General features: G+C 55.5%; 1 protein-coding gene across 1 annotated transcript in view; it reads left to right on the top strand.

Moving 5' to 3' along the window:
- Positions 1-10: 10 nt before the first annotated feature.
- The window catches only part of XXYLT1 (xyloside xylosyltransferase 1), a gene marked incomplete at both ends in the record, with an annotated part of 33,664 nt that continues 18,024 nt past the window's right edge, over positions 11-15,650 (top strand). Inside the window, 2 exons of the mRNA XM_080349639.1 lie at positions 11-421; positions 6,177-6,324. Coding sequence (XP_080205765.1) covers positions 11-421; positions 6,177-6,324 — 559 coding nt within the window. The remainder of the gene's footprint in view (positions 422-6,176; positions 6,325-15,650) is intronic.

Genomic DNA, 15,650 nt, shown 5'->3' with positions numbered 1-15,650 from the left:
CCGCCCGGTCATGGCGGCGGCGCGGGGCCGGGGCTGGGCGCGCTCCCAGCCGTGCGCGCTGGCGCTGGCCGCGGCGCTGGCCGTCTGCGCCTTCTACTACCTGTGCGGCGGCGGGGAGACCTTCTCCAGCGCCACCCGCCGCCTCCGCGCCACGCCGCCCGCCCCGGCACACCGCCACCCCCAGCGCGGCGAGGCGGCGGCGGGGGGCCGCGACCTGCACCTCCTCATGATGTTCACCAAGGCGGAGCGGAGCCCGGCGCTGCGCGCCAAGGGGCAGGCGGCCCTGCGCTCCATGCTGCGGCACGGCCGGCTGGCCGGCGGGGACGCGCTGCACCTCCACCTCGTCACCGAGGGCGCCAGCAGGGACATCGGCCTGGGCCTGCTGCGGGACGCGCTGCGCGGCGCCGCCTTCCCTCACCAGGTGCGGGCGGGGGCGGGCAGGGGCGCGGGGCCGCGCCGCACGGGGCTGGGCTGCTCGGGCGGGGTGCTGCCCCGGCAGAGCGTCCCCCGGGGCTGCAGGGGAGCGCGGGGCTCTCTGGGTGATGTTCATCTCCCGGCAAGATAAAGGGAGCGGAGTTCTGGTGGAAACAAACTTTCCCTGCTGCCAGCTCTTGCTCCGGCGGCATCCAGAGCGGGGGTTCCTTCACATCGGCGTTGGAGGAGGCTGCGTCTTTCCCCAGCGTCTTGAATCTTTAGAAGGGCTCGCTCTGTGTGAGATGAGCCCCTGTGCTGCCTTTTCCTGCGTGATGGGGCTGTCTTGGTGCAGGTCAGTGGTTATCGAACCCAGGTCTGAGTGGCCCGGGAAGACCTGGTGAACCACTCTGCTCCAAAGAGCAGTTGCTCTGAGCAGCGCTGCTCCTCTTGTACAGACCCTGTGGTTAGCCCCGGTTCAGCGTCTCAGCACAAGGACCAGGTGTATCACCCTGCTGCCAGCGGCTCTTGAAGAAGGGAATGGAGAGCCTGCAAAGGTTGGGGAGCTTGCACGTGCAAACATTCATCCTGCTGCCTGGCGGAGAAACAGTTCTGCCTCCCAAAAATGTCGTCAGTGCAGTCTATGCGAAGTCAGGCTTTCCTTCACATTGAACAGGTCTGAAAACTGGAAGATTATGAAGTTCAGAGATGCCAGGTAACTTGATTTTCCTGTCCCGAGGTGCTGCTGCAGAGTGTTGCTTGGAAGCAACCTCTACTTCTGCTGTAACCTTTCATTTCTCATCTTTCAGATATTTAAAATTAGCTGAACTCTGCTGAGGTGTAACTAGAGATGTAACCTTAACATCATTCATAAGAATCACTTGTTGCTAAATAATCCCACCTTTCCTTTTTCTTAAAAAGCTCTTTACTGGTGCTGGTGCTCAGTCGGGTCACGAATACTGGTGGGTGACCTGCGCTGTGCTGGCAGTGCTCAGCTCTCTGGAGGGGTGTGCGTGGTGCCTTGACGAGGATTCCTCCCTGCTGTGGTGAGGTGCACTGGCAGTGCCCCGTGATGGTGCAGTGCAACAGCTGACTCAGGTTTGCGGTATCGTGTCCCCTGGAGTGGGGACCCCTGGGTCACCATGGTGTGCAGATCCCTTGCAGACACCCCTGTGTGCCTGTGGCTGCCTTACCACTATCTGCTCTTCGCAGAAACCAAACTCCTCTGCGGACAGCCTTGCTTCACCAGGAGGACACAGGCTTGTGAGTTAAATGTGGTGGGAGGTGGGAGTGGGAGGTGGGGGCATGTAGTGATGGGTCTGTTGCTGGACAGGCCCCTATCTGTGCTTGTGGACTCACAGTAAAGCCTGGCTCATGTCTTGGTGAGTAGGTCTTGCACCAAAACTGATCTCTGTTGGATGGTCTGGAGGACTCAGGTGAGATCTTACTGGGATCTGCTTTGTGGAACAGCTGCTTCCCTCTCTCCTGGCAGAGCCTGGCGTTGCATTAGCCAGCCTGTGGTTGGCACTACACTTAGATCTGTTCACTGACCTGGTCTGAGCTAGAGAGTTCCTAGAGAGCAGATGCTGTTCCACACTTCAGAAGCATACAGCCTTGCCCTTAACACGGTGACAATTTCTGGTGCACTAGCAGGTGATAGTGCCTTTTTATTCTTGCTGTAGTCTACCTCATTCCTCTTCTTTAGTGGCAGGAATTGTCACCACAGCTTGGACCTTTTGTGCAGCTAAATGTTGAACATGGTTGATCCCCAGCCTGGTCCTTAGCTCCAGCAGTAACCTCTCTCCATCCTGCGACCTCTTCTGGTTTCTTTTGGTGTCCGCAGAACACTTGTCTGCTTCTTAACGCTGTTTTGCCCGAGCAGACCCATAGGTGAGGCTTGATAAACCACTCAGAGTTTGAATGTAATGTAATGTTACAATTTTGAATATAACTTTTACTTCATGAGGATGTGATTTGGGCTTTGCTTTTGGAGCTGTCATTGCCTTCCCGTCCTAGCAGAGCTGGGATTAGCTGGGTCCTCTATTATGGTGAAGCCCAGGAATCAAACCTCAATCCCAGCCCTTGGGGAAGGTCATGGGCCAATTCTTGCTTCTCCTTAATCGAATTCAGGAGCTTTCAAAATGTCCTGGAGACTGAAGCAGCCGGCTGCAGCCTGCCAGGGCAGGACCAGGGAGGGTTTAGGAGGGACCACAGTGGGGTGTGTGGGAGCAGCTGAGGCACAGAACCACCCCTCCTGGGCAGGGCAGCCCTGGGCTGTCCCAGTTGCAGGGCAGCCAGGATGTGGCGTCACGGTCCCACAGTGCCTGTGCAGATGTGGCCCAGCTGTGGAGCTGTGAGCGCAGCGTGTCGAGGGCGAGCGGCAGATGGAGCTGGAGCTCCGCGCTGTGCAGCCTGCGCGGGGGGGGAGCAGCGGGACGGGGACGCTGCTGCGCAGCGCTGGCAGCGGCGGTGCTGGGGCTGCAGGAAGGACTCGCCGCAGCCAACACCCAGCCAGGACCTGGCCCACCCCAGCCTTGTCCTTTGAGCTCAGGGCTTTTCTGCTCGCAGTTGCAGGCACCACGTCCTGTGGGCTGCAGGGAGATCTCTGCAGCCTCTCCTGCTTCCCTGGGAGCGAGCCCGGGCATGTCTCAGCAGCCGATATGACACTTACAAAGAGCCCGACTCGCCCTATTTCCTGCAACTCTGGACTGCACTATCTGACTCCTTGTGCTGATTCATATCGCCTATTTGTGTCGTTCTCCTTAGAGGGTGAAACGAACTGCATACTCTGCTTGCTGCTCTTCCTGGTTGCCTGTTTAGATGGGCCCTGTGGAGCATGCTGCCAAACGCCGACTCCTCCACAGGTCCGGTGCTGTGCGGAGATGTGCTGGGGTGAATGTGACTGAACTGCCATGACCCCGCGCTTGCAAGACAGCTCCAAAGATATCTGGCACTAGAAGGAGGGAAAGTTAAAGAGAAGCAAAATGTGGGGTGTTTATTCTAGTGAATCAATTGAAAGGGACTTTTCTTGCTATGCGACATGTTTATAAAACTCTGCTTGCACAGGAAACCCCTAGAACTTTTCTTAGTGTCCTCAGCAAACCTGGTCAGATTTAGCTATGGGGATTTACTGAAAGCTGCTACACAAATAAATAACAAAGTACAAAATTAGCATCAGATCAACAGGCTGTGCTAAAGTCAGCAGCTGGGAGAGGAGAAGTCCTCGCAGCCCTGGTAGACCAGTTGGTCTGTGGCTGTGGAAGGAAGATTCAGCTGCTCGGGAGTTTGCTTTGCAGAAGTGCCTAACCAAAGGGTGGGCAAAAGACACCGTTTTCCTGTTTTCTTTGGCAGAGGAGGAAAGGCAGATGATGCGGTGTCTGGAGTTTCAGGAGTATTTTTCCCATGATTTTTGTCCACTAGTGCTTGGCACTCTCCTCGTTTTAGAGGTGACTGAAATGGGTTTGGCTAATTTTTCTCCCTGCTCAGCTGTTTCCTATGTGCTGTGCAGACCTCAGGCTGCCTTTGCTGGATGCAGAAGGGTGGTTACAGGTGCTGTATTTCTCCTCCACAATTCTCCAGTCCGGCTGGACCCTGAAGCTGCCCCTGCTGAGCGGGGCTGGGAGCAGCACATCGAGCACTGCGGTGCTGGTGCTGCTCAGCTCCGTGCACAGGAGTCAGTGCCTCTGCGCTGGGGAGCGGTGTCCTACTGTGTCTGGCTACCCGGGATCACTGCGGACAGCGGCGCTTGGTGCTGCCGATCAGCTGCCTGTTCCCTCAGCGTGGCCAGTGCCAACTGTGATGGTGAAGCCATCGTGCAGCTCAGCAGGGCTGGGGTGAGATGCTGCCATAATGTTGCTGGTAATGGTGTTTCCTCCCCTGCGGTGTCTGGGGGGATATTCTGTGCTATCCAAAGCCAGGTGTGGCTGCTGATGAGCTCTCCCAATGCACTTTCCTGGTACATGTTGTTCTGTGTTTTTCCTGCCGTCCTGCTGCAGGCGCTTGGCCCCGAGCCCAGCAGCAGGACACTGTCCCCAACGAGGGACACGCTGGCCATGGAGCCTGCACGAGGGATCTCACAGCACCCGGCTGATGGCAAGGGTGGTGTTCGGGCTGTTCTCCCAAGGAGGGCCCTGTGGGGACTCCGCTGTGACTGTCCTTCAGTGGTACCTCACTGTGGGCTCTGCTGCCGGGGTCAGGATGGGCATGTCATCTTGCCTTGTCCAGTGTACTGCGGGTCCCACAAGCAGCTCCCCACCTCCCACACAAGGGTGCTTTGATCTTGGTAATGTTTTCTGCAAGAAGGTGTGGGAAGAAGCTCCAGCCTGTTTGCTGCCTCTGTCTCCATGCCAGCCTTGCTCAGAGTCAGAGCAGCAAGAGAATGGACCTTGCACCAGCTCCTGCTCCAGAGCTGCCTTTTCCTCTGAAGCAATTGATTTGGTATGATGTTAAAAAAAGCAAATACTGCTTGTTTAAGTGTATACCACAGGTCTTCTTAACCACATGAAGTTTCGGTAGGGAAAAGGAGTGAAACCATAGAACTGTTGAGTAGTTTGGAAGGGACCTCCAGAGACCGTGGAGTTGAGTTCCCTCCTGAAGGAAGGGCCAGCTTGGGAAAGTGTCTTGGTATCCCTCAAACTAGGCTGCTCTTTCTAAAATTCAAGTACTGCTGCAAAGTTGATTGCTCGCTGGCCTTCGGTTCCTGCCGGGCTCTTCCTGCTTCCCCTGGCCGGAGAAAGACAGCGCGACTTCGAGTCTCCACACTGAAGTTCCTGTGCTTCCCCCATCCGCACCGGGGTCGTGTCCCTCATCTCTCTTAATTACCCTGAAAATCCCTGTGGTTACCACGCCTGATTCAGTGACCTGCATCCTTCTGTGTGTATAACAAGCATTAGGCTGCTTGCAGGTTCCTGTTCATCAGCCTTTGACCAAAATTAGCGATAAGCATGTAAAATTTCAGTAGCTGACAAGATACGTTTGCTCCTACTTCTGGCGCATAGCCAGGACTGTGCAGACGTGACAGGGCGGGTGCTGGTGTATGGGCTCCTGCGGGGCCGAGCAGTGCAGGTCATTGCTGGCACGAGCAAAGCTCCAGCACCAGCGGGCTGAGCTCCATCTAGAGAAGATGCTCGGCTCTGCTGTAACTGCTGGTGTGTGGATTTTCAGCAGCGTGCTGCGGCCCATCCTCCCTTCCCCCTTGGGCGCTGGCAGGACGTGCTGCAGAGCTTGTCTCCCTGCTGGGCTGGGGTTCAGGAAATCCGGGCTGCATCCCTGGCCCTGTCACAGCCTGTCTCTGTGGCAGGGAGCAAGGCTTGGTCCTCAGGGTAAGTGACGTGGTCTGGCTTGCCTCAAAACGGCAGGATGCCAGAGCCTGGAGTGAGCACTCACCTCTTCTGATGGATTCCATATGGCAGACCAGATACATGGTTGCATTAGGCAGTGGGAACAGACCAGAAAAAAATCCACAAAACATTGAATACGCTTGATTGTGTGTGTGGATTCGAGTCTTTGCCCATCTCACAGTTATGAAATGGCTGTAAAAATCCTTCCCTCCTTTCCCTGCCATGTTTAGCTGGCTCTGGTGACAGGGGGACACACAGGGTCTGGGGCAGCCGGGTCACTTTGTGCAGCTGTGGTACCAACCAGCAGTATCTGTGCTTTAACAACCCCCGCCTCGCCCCACACCCGTGCTGGCTGAGCAAAGGGTGCCGGTGCTGGGCCCGTCCCCAGAGGCAGTGACTGAGCGGTGTTTCTGGCGTCTCTCCTAGGTAATAGTGCATGATGTGAATGAGCTGACAGAAAAGCTGTTTCCAATTGTCGAAGCCATGCAGAAACACTTCAGCGCTGGATCAGGGACCTACTACAGTGACTCGATCTTCTTCTTGTCGGTGGCCATGCATCGCATCATGCCCAAGGGTAAGCCCTCGCTGAGCTGCTGCAGCAGCTGCCTCTGCCAACACAGGCTCTCTTGTTCTTCTGCACAGAGATGTTATCCAGAGCTATTTGAAATGCAAAGAAAGCTAACAAACTTTTGAGGTGGGCTTCTGGGGTTCTGCTCCTTCCTGCAGAGTGACGGACCTTTTGGTGCAAGGCTGCCCACATCCAGGTCTGGTGGTATGAGTGGCTGTGTCCCTGCCACACAGCACCTGGCCCTGTCCTTGCACCCTGAGATGATAGGATCGGTGAGAAAGCAGCGAGTGTGCTCACCCTGTGCGTGTTTACAGCCACATTCCCCGTGGGCGTCAGCAGAAAGAGGAGCCACGTGTTCGTGGTGCAGCTGCCTGGCTGTGCCCTAGCAAGTGTCAGCAGAAAGAGCTTGTCAAGCCTTTCCTCTTGGCTTCAGTGAGCTCTTGGAAAGCCTTGCTTATTAGCAGCCACTGATCACTAAAGTTTCCTTATTGTGCCTTCACTGTGCTGTTATTGAGTGTGGGAACAACAATAAATCTGCAGGAAAACAAGGCAGCTGGCAAAGAGGGCTTGGGTCTGTTGGTGCCATGTTTTCCTTCCCTGGCTGCACCTGGGTGCTTCTCCTGGCACTGGTGTGCTCTCCAGCCTTGGACTGGTCACACGAGGAGGGTGTTACATCCCTGGGCTCTGAACCTCTGCCCCAGAGCTCCCCCAGCCCTGCCTGTCCCTTCCCGGTGCTGGTCCCTGGGCTCTCCCTGTGGCTGCACTTCTGGCCTGTCACACTGGTGAGGACAGTGTCCTGTCCTGGGCCAGCCGTGCCCTCCCTGTGCCACAGTGGGAGGAGGTGACCAGCCTCTCGAAGCTGCTTGTGGGTCGCACGTGGTGGTTGCTGAAATAGCTGTTCCTGTTGTTCACACCACCAGCACTGGCAGCTTCCTCGGCATCTGGAGCCCGTGCCCAGCTGTACTGTCTCCTGCAGACTTCGTACCATGGATCTCAGGTGCAGTCTCGCTCTTGCTGGGACATGAGCAGGTGCAACTCCCTTGTGTCCCTGCTGAGCCCTCTCCCAGCTTGGCTTCTGCTCTGGTCTGTGAAGCTTCCTCTGGACACGGCCCTGTCTGGAGGGCACAGCCATCCCATGCTGGCTCATTAAGTGGCGGGGCAGTGGTGTTTAATTTGTGTGGGCAGGCATTAGAGAAGAGCAGGCAGGGAGGTGACCGGCTTTGTCCCCCCGGGGCTGCGGGATGAGGTGGCCCCGAAGGTCCCATCCAACCCCCACTGATCATTACTCTGGTCTCCAGCGAATCATTACTTTACTCTCCATTAGACTTGAGTCTTTTTTTTTTTTTTTAGTCTGGTGATGTCTGCATTGCGAGCGCTTTGAAGTATGCTGAATACAAATGACGGTATTAATGCTGGTTAATTCACTCATCCCCATTCCCTACTCTGTCTTTGCCGTGTGTTGAAGATACCCATGTTGTACTGCCTGCAAGAACCTGCTTAGTCCGCAATGTCTTTTCTCAGTTCGTTAACCCAACAGTTGTCTCATCTCTTGGAAAGCTTGTTTGCTGTCCCTCAGCCTTATGGGGCTTTCAATGGTCTGTTCGGGGCACAGGATGTTTAAAGAGGCATTTTTACAGTTTCACGAGCTTAGTTTTTTCTGCAGAAGCTGCTAGTAAAGCTGATTTATATTTCCTTTGCAAGGGAGATCAGATTTACGGCACTGGATGCCTGGTGATTTATGGGGCTGGCAGGGCTCCCTGGCTCCGTCCCTGTTTCCCGATGTGCAGCCAGCACTGGCCGGGCAGGCAGCAGGACAAGCAGGGAACAGGCAGCAGGGCAGGCAGGGGGCAGGCAGGGGACAGGCAGCAGGACAAGCAGGGGGCAGGCAGCAGGGCAGGCAGGGGACAAGCCGGGGGCAGGCAGCGGGACAAGCAGGGGGCAGGCAGCAGGACAAGCGTGGGACAGGCAGGGGGCAGGCAGCAGCTCTGCTGCCCACTCGCAGGCTGGTGGGTGCTGTGGGAATGGCCCGAGGCTGCTGCCGCTCTCCTGGCTCTCAAACCAGCCACTACTGGTGTCGATGGGCCCCTTTGCTAAGGTGAAGGAGAAATTACTAAACCTTCCTTTCCAGGCAGCATTAGTGTTTTTCTGGTGCGTTTCCGTGCCATTTTACCTGCCTTTTGTGCCTTTTTTTGCACCTTTGCCAGCACAGCTGCCTCCACAGTGTTCACACAATTTTTTGGGGGAAGCCAGATTTGATTGGAAACTTAAGGACCCTCCAGGAGAAATGAAGGCCCTGGGCTGAATATTAAGCTCTCTTTTGTGTTTGTTTGTATTTGTGTTAATCAGTCTGTAGGTTTTTCTCAATACATAGCGACCTTTGCATTAAAGTTGCCTGGCTTCAGTTTCCCAAATTTATAGTTTTTTGAAGGGAGGCCTGTTCACAGTATCTTGTCTTAGTGATTTGTTCGGAGCCTTGGGGTTGTAATGGGGCACTGACTTTAACACAAGGGATGTTTGTTGTGGTTCAGGTTTTTTTTTAAGGCTTGTGGAACACATGCTGACTGTGTGCATGTTACACTGAGAATAAATGGATCTTGCTACTCAGCTGCCCTGTCTTTCACTGCTGCTTGGGGTCTTTGCCCAAAAAACGTCAGATCTAAAACCTGCAGCTGCCAGACTATAATATAACAACTTCTTAGCTGGTGTAAATCGTGGAACTCTCTTGCCTTAAATGTCTTACATCAGTGGAGTCAATCTGATTTAAACCAGCTGGGGACTTGGTATGCAGCGTGCAGCAGTGCAGACTGCATAACTCTTGTCTGCGCTGGAGGCTCATAAATCCTATTTTAATGCAGTGTGGCCAGGCTGGCAGAGCTGGAGGAGGGCTCGATGCATCGCAGTGGTTTTGCAAGGGAGAAGTGATGGGAAGGTTACACTGAGAGAGGCCGAGCAAGGTTCAGGCTTAGGAAGAGCTGCCAGGATGAGGACAGTGCCAGTGTGAAATGGTCTGGGGGCTTGCAGAAGAGAGCTAGGAGGGGAAGGGGGGACAAGGACTCGAACTCAGACTTTTTTACTTTTCTTTCAGGTATGCCAGTCCAGATGTGGCCTCTCACTTCCTGACTAGTTTTGCCCCCTCCAATTACTTGATATTTTAGTCATGTAACTTCAGAGGACCCAGCAAGCTTTTTATAACCCTCCTTACAGATACGTGAAGGAGTAACTTCTGGGCAGGTCTGCCTGGCAGGCAAGGTCAAGGACAGACTCCTGCTGCCATGGGTGAGGGGAGCAGGAGATGGGTGGCAGAGGGACAGCCAGGGGAGGCTGTGGGCTCCCCAGGGAATTCTGGGCCCAAGTCAGGTAGTTTTCAGGGAGAATTAGTTTAGCAGCTGTGTGTCCATAGCAGCTGGTGGGCTGAGGGAGCAATGTCAGCATCCAGCGGCTTGGGCAGAGCTGTGAAAACTGTTGCGAGTGTTTGACTCCATATTTGGGAGAAAATATTTGGTGAGGAAATACTTGATATAATTATCACTGTTGAAATCAGCAGGGTGAGATACGACTAAATTATCAAGACCGTTGGTTGCAGTGCTTGTGAGAGGCGATGGGTAAGAGAAGTGGGAGCTGGGCAGTACTCTACCGTGAAGACACACCTGGGGACTTGCTGACTGAAAACTCAGGAGCTTGGTCTGCGGGTACATTTGATAAGGTTGTTCATCAGGGGCTCTGCAAGGGAACTGAACAGCAACAGGAGAAGTGGGTGAGTTTCTGTGTGACTAAACAGAGATGAGGAGATATGAGGAAGGAGAACAGGGCAGGACTGATCATTATGTATTGCTGAAATGTATGGTATATCAACGTGGTTGGTTGGGAAGAACCTGGAAGGGGTTCAGAGAAGAGCAGTGGCTTCTATAGAGATGAACCTGGCTGACTGGGACCCACTGGCCCAGGAGAGGTCTGGCTGAGGGGATTACGGTGTGGTCCATGGAGCCATGAACCATGCAAGAACTGGGGTGCATCAAAGTTGGTGAGAGGTGGGTTTGAAACAGAGGGCTTGGTGGTTATTCACACAGGTGCAGTGATCCGTGGAATTTGTTGCTGTGGGATGCTGTAGAGGCTGAGCTGCCTGATGGGATAGGAGATCACTGCCAGCTGCTGTGTGACAGACACGGCCTCTGCTTTGGGACCTCCCCGGGCTGTGAGCTGTGCAGGAGCACATTGAGGGGACATGGCTGTGTGCGGTGGGAGTCGCACAGCTGGCTGTTGAAGGTGAACAAGCAGCACCATGGCCAGGGATGCATCTGCCAGCCTGTGCTGTCAGCTTCATAGCGGGTGTCTGGACTGAATGCTTGTGACACACCAGGATCAAACGGGAGGTCCAGGGGTCTCCCTAGCCTCAGGTTCTGGACAGGGTGTTTCATCCAGCTCATTATCAACAGCTGTACTGATTATTAAATGTCAACCAGATTATAGTGATGTTTGTCCAAGCTGCCTGTTAATGACCAAGCCCCAGGCCGCTTGGGGTTTGGTGCTGCCTGCAGCAGGCTGCAGCTGCTGGCTCCGGCTGGGTCTCTCAGGAAACTGATATCGGCCTCTGCCTGCTCTGGGAGTGCTGCCCGCGGACAGTGGCCTCTGTGATAATCAGCTTATGCCTTTCCCACTGAGTGGGGCTGGAGGGAGGGCAGAGGCCTGGGAAGAGACGTGTTGAAGCGAGTGCTGAATCACAGAACAGTTTGGGTTGGAAGGGACGATCAAAGCTCATCTGGTCCAACCCTCCTGCCATGAGCAGGGACATCTTCACCCAGCTCAGGTTGCTCAGAGCCCCATCCAGCCTGGCCTGGGATGTCTCCAGGGATGGGGCATCCACCACCTCTCTGGGCAGCCTGTGCCACTGTTTCAACACCCTCATGGTAAAAAATTTCTTCCTCATGTCGAGCCTGAATCTCCCCTCCTTTAGTTTAAACCATTACCCCTTGTCCTATTGCAACAGGTCCCGCTAAAAAGTCTGTCCCCACCTTTCTTATAGGCCCATTTTAAGTATGGAAAGGCTGCAGTAAGATGTCCCTGGAGCTTTCTCTTCTCTGAACAACCCCAACTCTCTTAGCCTCTGGTCACCGCAGAGCTGTTCCAGCCCTCCGATAGATTCTGTGGCCTCCTCTGGACTCTCTCCAACAGGTCCGTGTCTTCCCTGTCCTGCCTGCTCGGGACGCCTTGCCTGCACCGAGGCCGGGCTCCCTGAGCTCTCGTGCCGCCGGCTGCAGAGGGGCAGGCCCTGCGAGCCGGGGAATGGCAGAGGTATCAGGAAAATAGACTGTTTGCTGGAACAGCGTCTTGACAAGTAGCTGTCTTTTGCTAGTGCACTGCTGTAAAAGCAGTCAGGCAGCATCCTGAAAACGTGATCTATTGCATTTGGGGAAACATTTGTAAGTTTGTGTGCATGAGGGTTTGCCATTGCAGCTGCAGCGCTCGGATCCGTAATGCAGGACTGCCAGGCTGGGGCTCTGTTTGCCCATGGGGTGCCAGGTGACGGCACGCAATGTTTCCCCTCAACAGCACTTGTGTGCAGTGAGTTACAGTGCATTAATCCTGTGTCACACCATGAACAAAGAAACGTGCATCAGAGTCTGTGAGGTGGAGCCCGGCAGAGGGAGATGAGGGAGCACCACCTCCTCTTCTTCCTCCTGTCAGCTGCAGGGCAATTTGTGGTTCATGTTGCAGCTACTCACAAAATTCAGCGGCTTACATTGTGATAAATGAGCATTTTGAGAGTGCGTCACTCCTGATCCTTTCCTGCTAGCTGGGCATTGTCGCTGAGCCCCACCACATCGGGGGTACGCGGAGGTGCAGGGGCTGGGGGAGCGCTGGGGTCCCAGATGCTCCTGGCCTCATCATGTGTTACTGAAGTGAAGATGTTGTGAAGAGGCATAGAAAATGGGGGTCTGTGCTGGAGTTATGGGAGATGAACCTGGAGCCGCGTGCTCCCAAGCTGCAGTTCCCATGGGATGCTGCAGTAGCTGGAGGTTTTATTTTCTGGCAAAAATATTTCCATCTTTACAGGCATGGAGGGAGTGTTAATAGTTTCTGGTGTGCTCTCACAAGCTCCCTCCCTGCTTCACGCCGCAGCCATGCGAAAAACAGCCGGATTCCTTCCCCAGCCCGTCTCTGGGCTGTGCTCACTAATGTCAGATCCTGCGAGGAGAAGAGCAGAGGCTGGAGTGATGGATTTGTGAGCTATCGCGGAGTGGTGCCAGCCATTGTTCCTTGCTGGGGCGAGCCTGTTGCACTTTGGGAGTTGTTTCTGTGGTGCTTTTTGGGAGCAGCCAACAGCAGACATCTAAATATGCCCACCCTAGGTAAACACTGCAGGCTGTGGCCTTGTAGGGGGGTCCTCACCTGCCAAAATGAGATGCTAACCCTGTCCAGCTGCCTGCAGGATGTGCTTCTCCTGGCAGGAGAGCCCTGGGCCCCAGCCCTGCTGCAGAGGAGTGCTGGGGAAGGGCTGCTGCCTTAAGGGGGATGCGGATGCTGCTCAGTAGGTGCCTGGTAGCCCCCCAGGAGCTTTGGCACGGTGGAGACCCCTGCCCCACGGCACCACCGCCACTGGGGGCCAGCACGACCTGCAGCCCCAGAGGTGGTGTCTCCTCTCATCGTTTCCACTGGCCACCCCTCGCTGCAGTGCCACCATCGATTATTTTTGGATGTCCTAGATCTGTCAGGGCAGGCACATGTGGCTGTTTCCCCGTCCCTGTGGAGTGGCGGGATCTCTGTGTCCGGTGCATGGGTGGGTGCTGCCCTCCCTAGCCAGCCCCCCTCCCCTGTCTCCAAAGGGTGGAAGCTGCTGGGGGTCACCCAGCATTGATACCAGGGCTGCTCTCCCCCACGGCCTTGCTCCCTGCTCTGCTGTACCTTGTTAAGAGCTTAAAAAGAAGAAGCAAGGACAAAATCTGCCTGCAGCGCCACAGCCCTTTCCCCCACCATGTGCAGTTAATTGGGACATGAGATCATCTACCTTAATGCATTTACTTTCCTGTATCTCTTTTTGGTTTCCCTTTCCATCTCACCCGCTCACTACTTCACAGCTTTCCATCCACACTGCTTATGGCAACCTGCAATTAAGCCTTATCTTGTCTGAATATAAGGTTTCCTGCTGCTCTTCCTCCAGCTCCAAAAAGTGTCTCCACACTCCTCTCCCAGCAGCACCGTATATTAAATACATAGCAAGCAGCACTTAGAGCTCCCTCCTGAAATCTGTTGCATGCTCAGCAATGTCTCTGCTTTGGAGTCTGGTTAAGAGCCAAGGTATTGAGCACTGTTAAATATTAGTCCCTCAGACCTGGATGGATTATGAGGAGACATTTGAATGCACAGGAAAAGTTAATTTCCTGTAACAAAAATCATCCACCTCCTGTCGAGTCTTCCCCATGCTGCTGGAGGTGGCTGCAGCGTGTGGACCAAGGTGAGCAGAGCGATGCTGCCATCAGAACCTGAGGCCGTCACTGCAGCACCAGACCCTTGAGCTCACCCAGGTGCCAGCCTTGTGTGGGTGGTAGCAAAGATTTATCATCTGTCTCTGGCAGGCAGCCTAATTTTTTAATTAGCTGATAAGTTGGAGCTGCTGTGCAGAAGGTGCTGCTCTGCTCTGCTGGGTGCCTAATGGGTGCTGCAGAAACTTGCATTGTGGTGTGTTTAGGGGTCAGGATGCTCAGGCAGGTTCCCTCTTGCCTCCTGTCCTCCCCTGCACCCTGTCTGCAGATTGGGGAGCGGGGCTGATGGGTGCCCCAGGGAGCAAGGGGTCCCATGGCTGCACAGCAGAGGCAAGGACCTGCATTTAGGAGGGCAGCTGGAAGGTAAGCTGTCTGCACCTTGGCAAGCCCCACCGGTGCAGGGCTTTGTAGGGTGGTCATCTCTTGGTAGGGTGGGCTCTGGAGCAGCATCTGGAGGTCCTGGGGAGGGACACTGCAGCCCCCCATTGTCACTGATGTGCTGGCAGTGAGCTCTGCAGAGCGTCATGCTTGCACACACATGTGTGTGTCCCTGCCTCGGCTGCCTTCCTCCAGTGGTGTCAGGATCGGCTGTGTGTGTGGGCAGTGGTGATTAACACTGGAAACAGAGGGGGAGACTTTATCCATGGAGGAAATAAGGCCTGGCAGGGTGCACAGCTGGAGGGGAACGTGCTCACAGCCCTGCAGGTGGCAGGAGGGAGGGTGGCTGGGGGCAGCTGGGGGTGAGCCAAACACAGGGAGCATCTGATGAAGGGCAGGATGGAGCACCCAGTGTGTCTGCATAAATAAACCGTGTATATCCACGCTGGGCTTGTCATGATGCTGGCAACACTGCCTGGCACCGCAGCTGCACTTGTGCTCAGTTTCCCACTGCAGCTCAGGCTTTTGAGGGTCATCGGCTGGTTCTGCTGGGCAGCAGCGTCTGTGTTGCACAGGGATGCTCCAAAGCCTGTCACCCACTCTGTGCCCACGCAGGCCTTGGTGCTGGCTGTGGGAGTGGTGTTTTTCTTGGCCACGTGTCCCTCTGGGCTGGCAAGGCGGAGGATCCTGGTTTCGCAGCCAGCACGGGCAGCTGCTGCCGGCAGGCACCCTGCCCGCTGGAGCAGGGGCTGCTGCTGCCCTGTGCCAGGAGGTTTATGGCCCTGGGCAGTGATCCGAAAGTTGCTGCTGGTCCTTCACAGCTCCTGGATGTCCCCCTGTCATGATGGAGGCAGCTAAAAAAAATCATTTGTAGATGGAGCCAAACTCAAAAGCGATGGAGAGAGGTAGAGGGGAAGCTGTCCAGGTGTGCTCCGCATTTACAGGCCAGCAGACCTTATCCCTGCAGCCCTGCTGGCCCCAACTTGTAGAGCCTGGGCTGCCAGACCCTCTTCCTTTTGAAGGTTCAAATCAAGTGGCAAAATGCACAGCCAGCCCCTGGCCCTTCCCAAGAGCCTCGGCCACAGCCCCGCAGAACCCAGAGCTGCAGCCAGCAGGGGACACTCCCATCCCTTCCCTGTGCAGTGTCACCTGCGCTGGCTGCAGCCGCTGCTGTCCCTGCAGAGGGTCCCTGAGCTGCTCAGCACCTGGCAGCTGTCTGAACCTGCCCAGCTCCCTGTCCTTGCCAGACCATTGCCCCTGTGCAGTTTCCAGGAGGGTGCAGGGGGCTCCTGCCTCCTTGTGTTGCAGGACTTGCTGCTGCTGGCTCTGTGCAGAGCAGGAAGCGGCATGCCTGGGTCGCGAGGCAATCCCGGCAGTGTCCTCCTTGATCTCGCCTCTTCTGCTCTGCATGGGCACAAGGCCCCAGTCTCTGGCCTCGGAAGTGGCTGCTGTGATGCAGAGGGGGCACAGGGAGAT

The sequence above is a fragment of the Nesoenas mayeri genome (genome assembly GCF_963082525.1).
Source record: "Nesoenas mayeri genome assembly, chromosome: 9".
In the NCBI taxonomy this organism is placed as follows: domain Eukaryota; kingdom Metazoa; phylum Chordata; class Aves; order Columbiformes; family Columbidae; genus Nesoenas; species Nesoenas mayeri.
The sequence above is the reverse complement of the archived record's forward strand: the minus strand, read 5'-3'. Positions and strand labels throughout refer to the sequence as shown.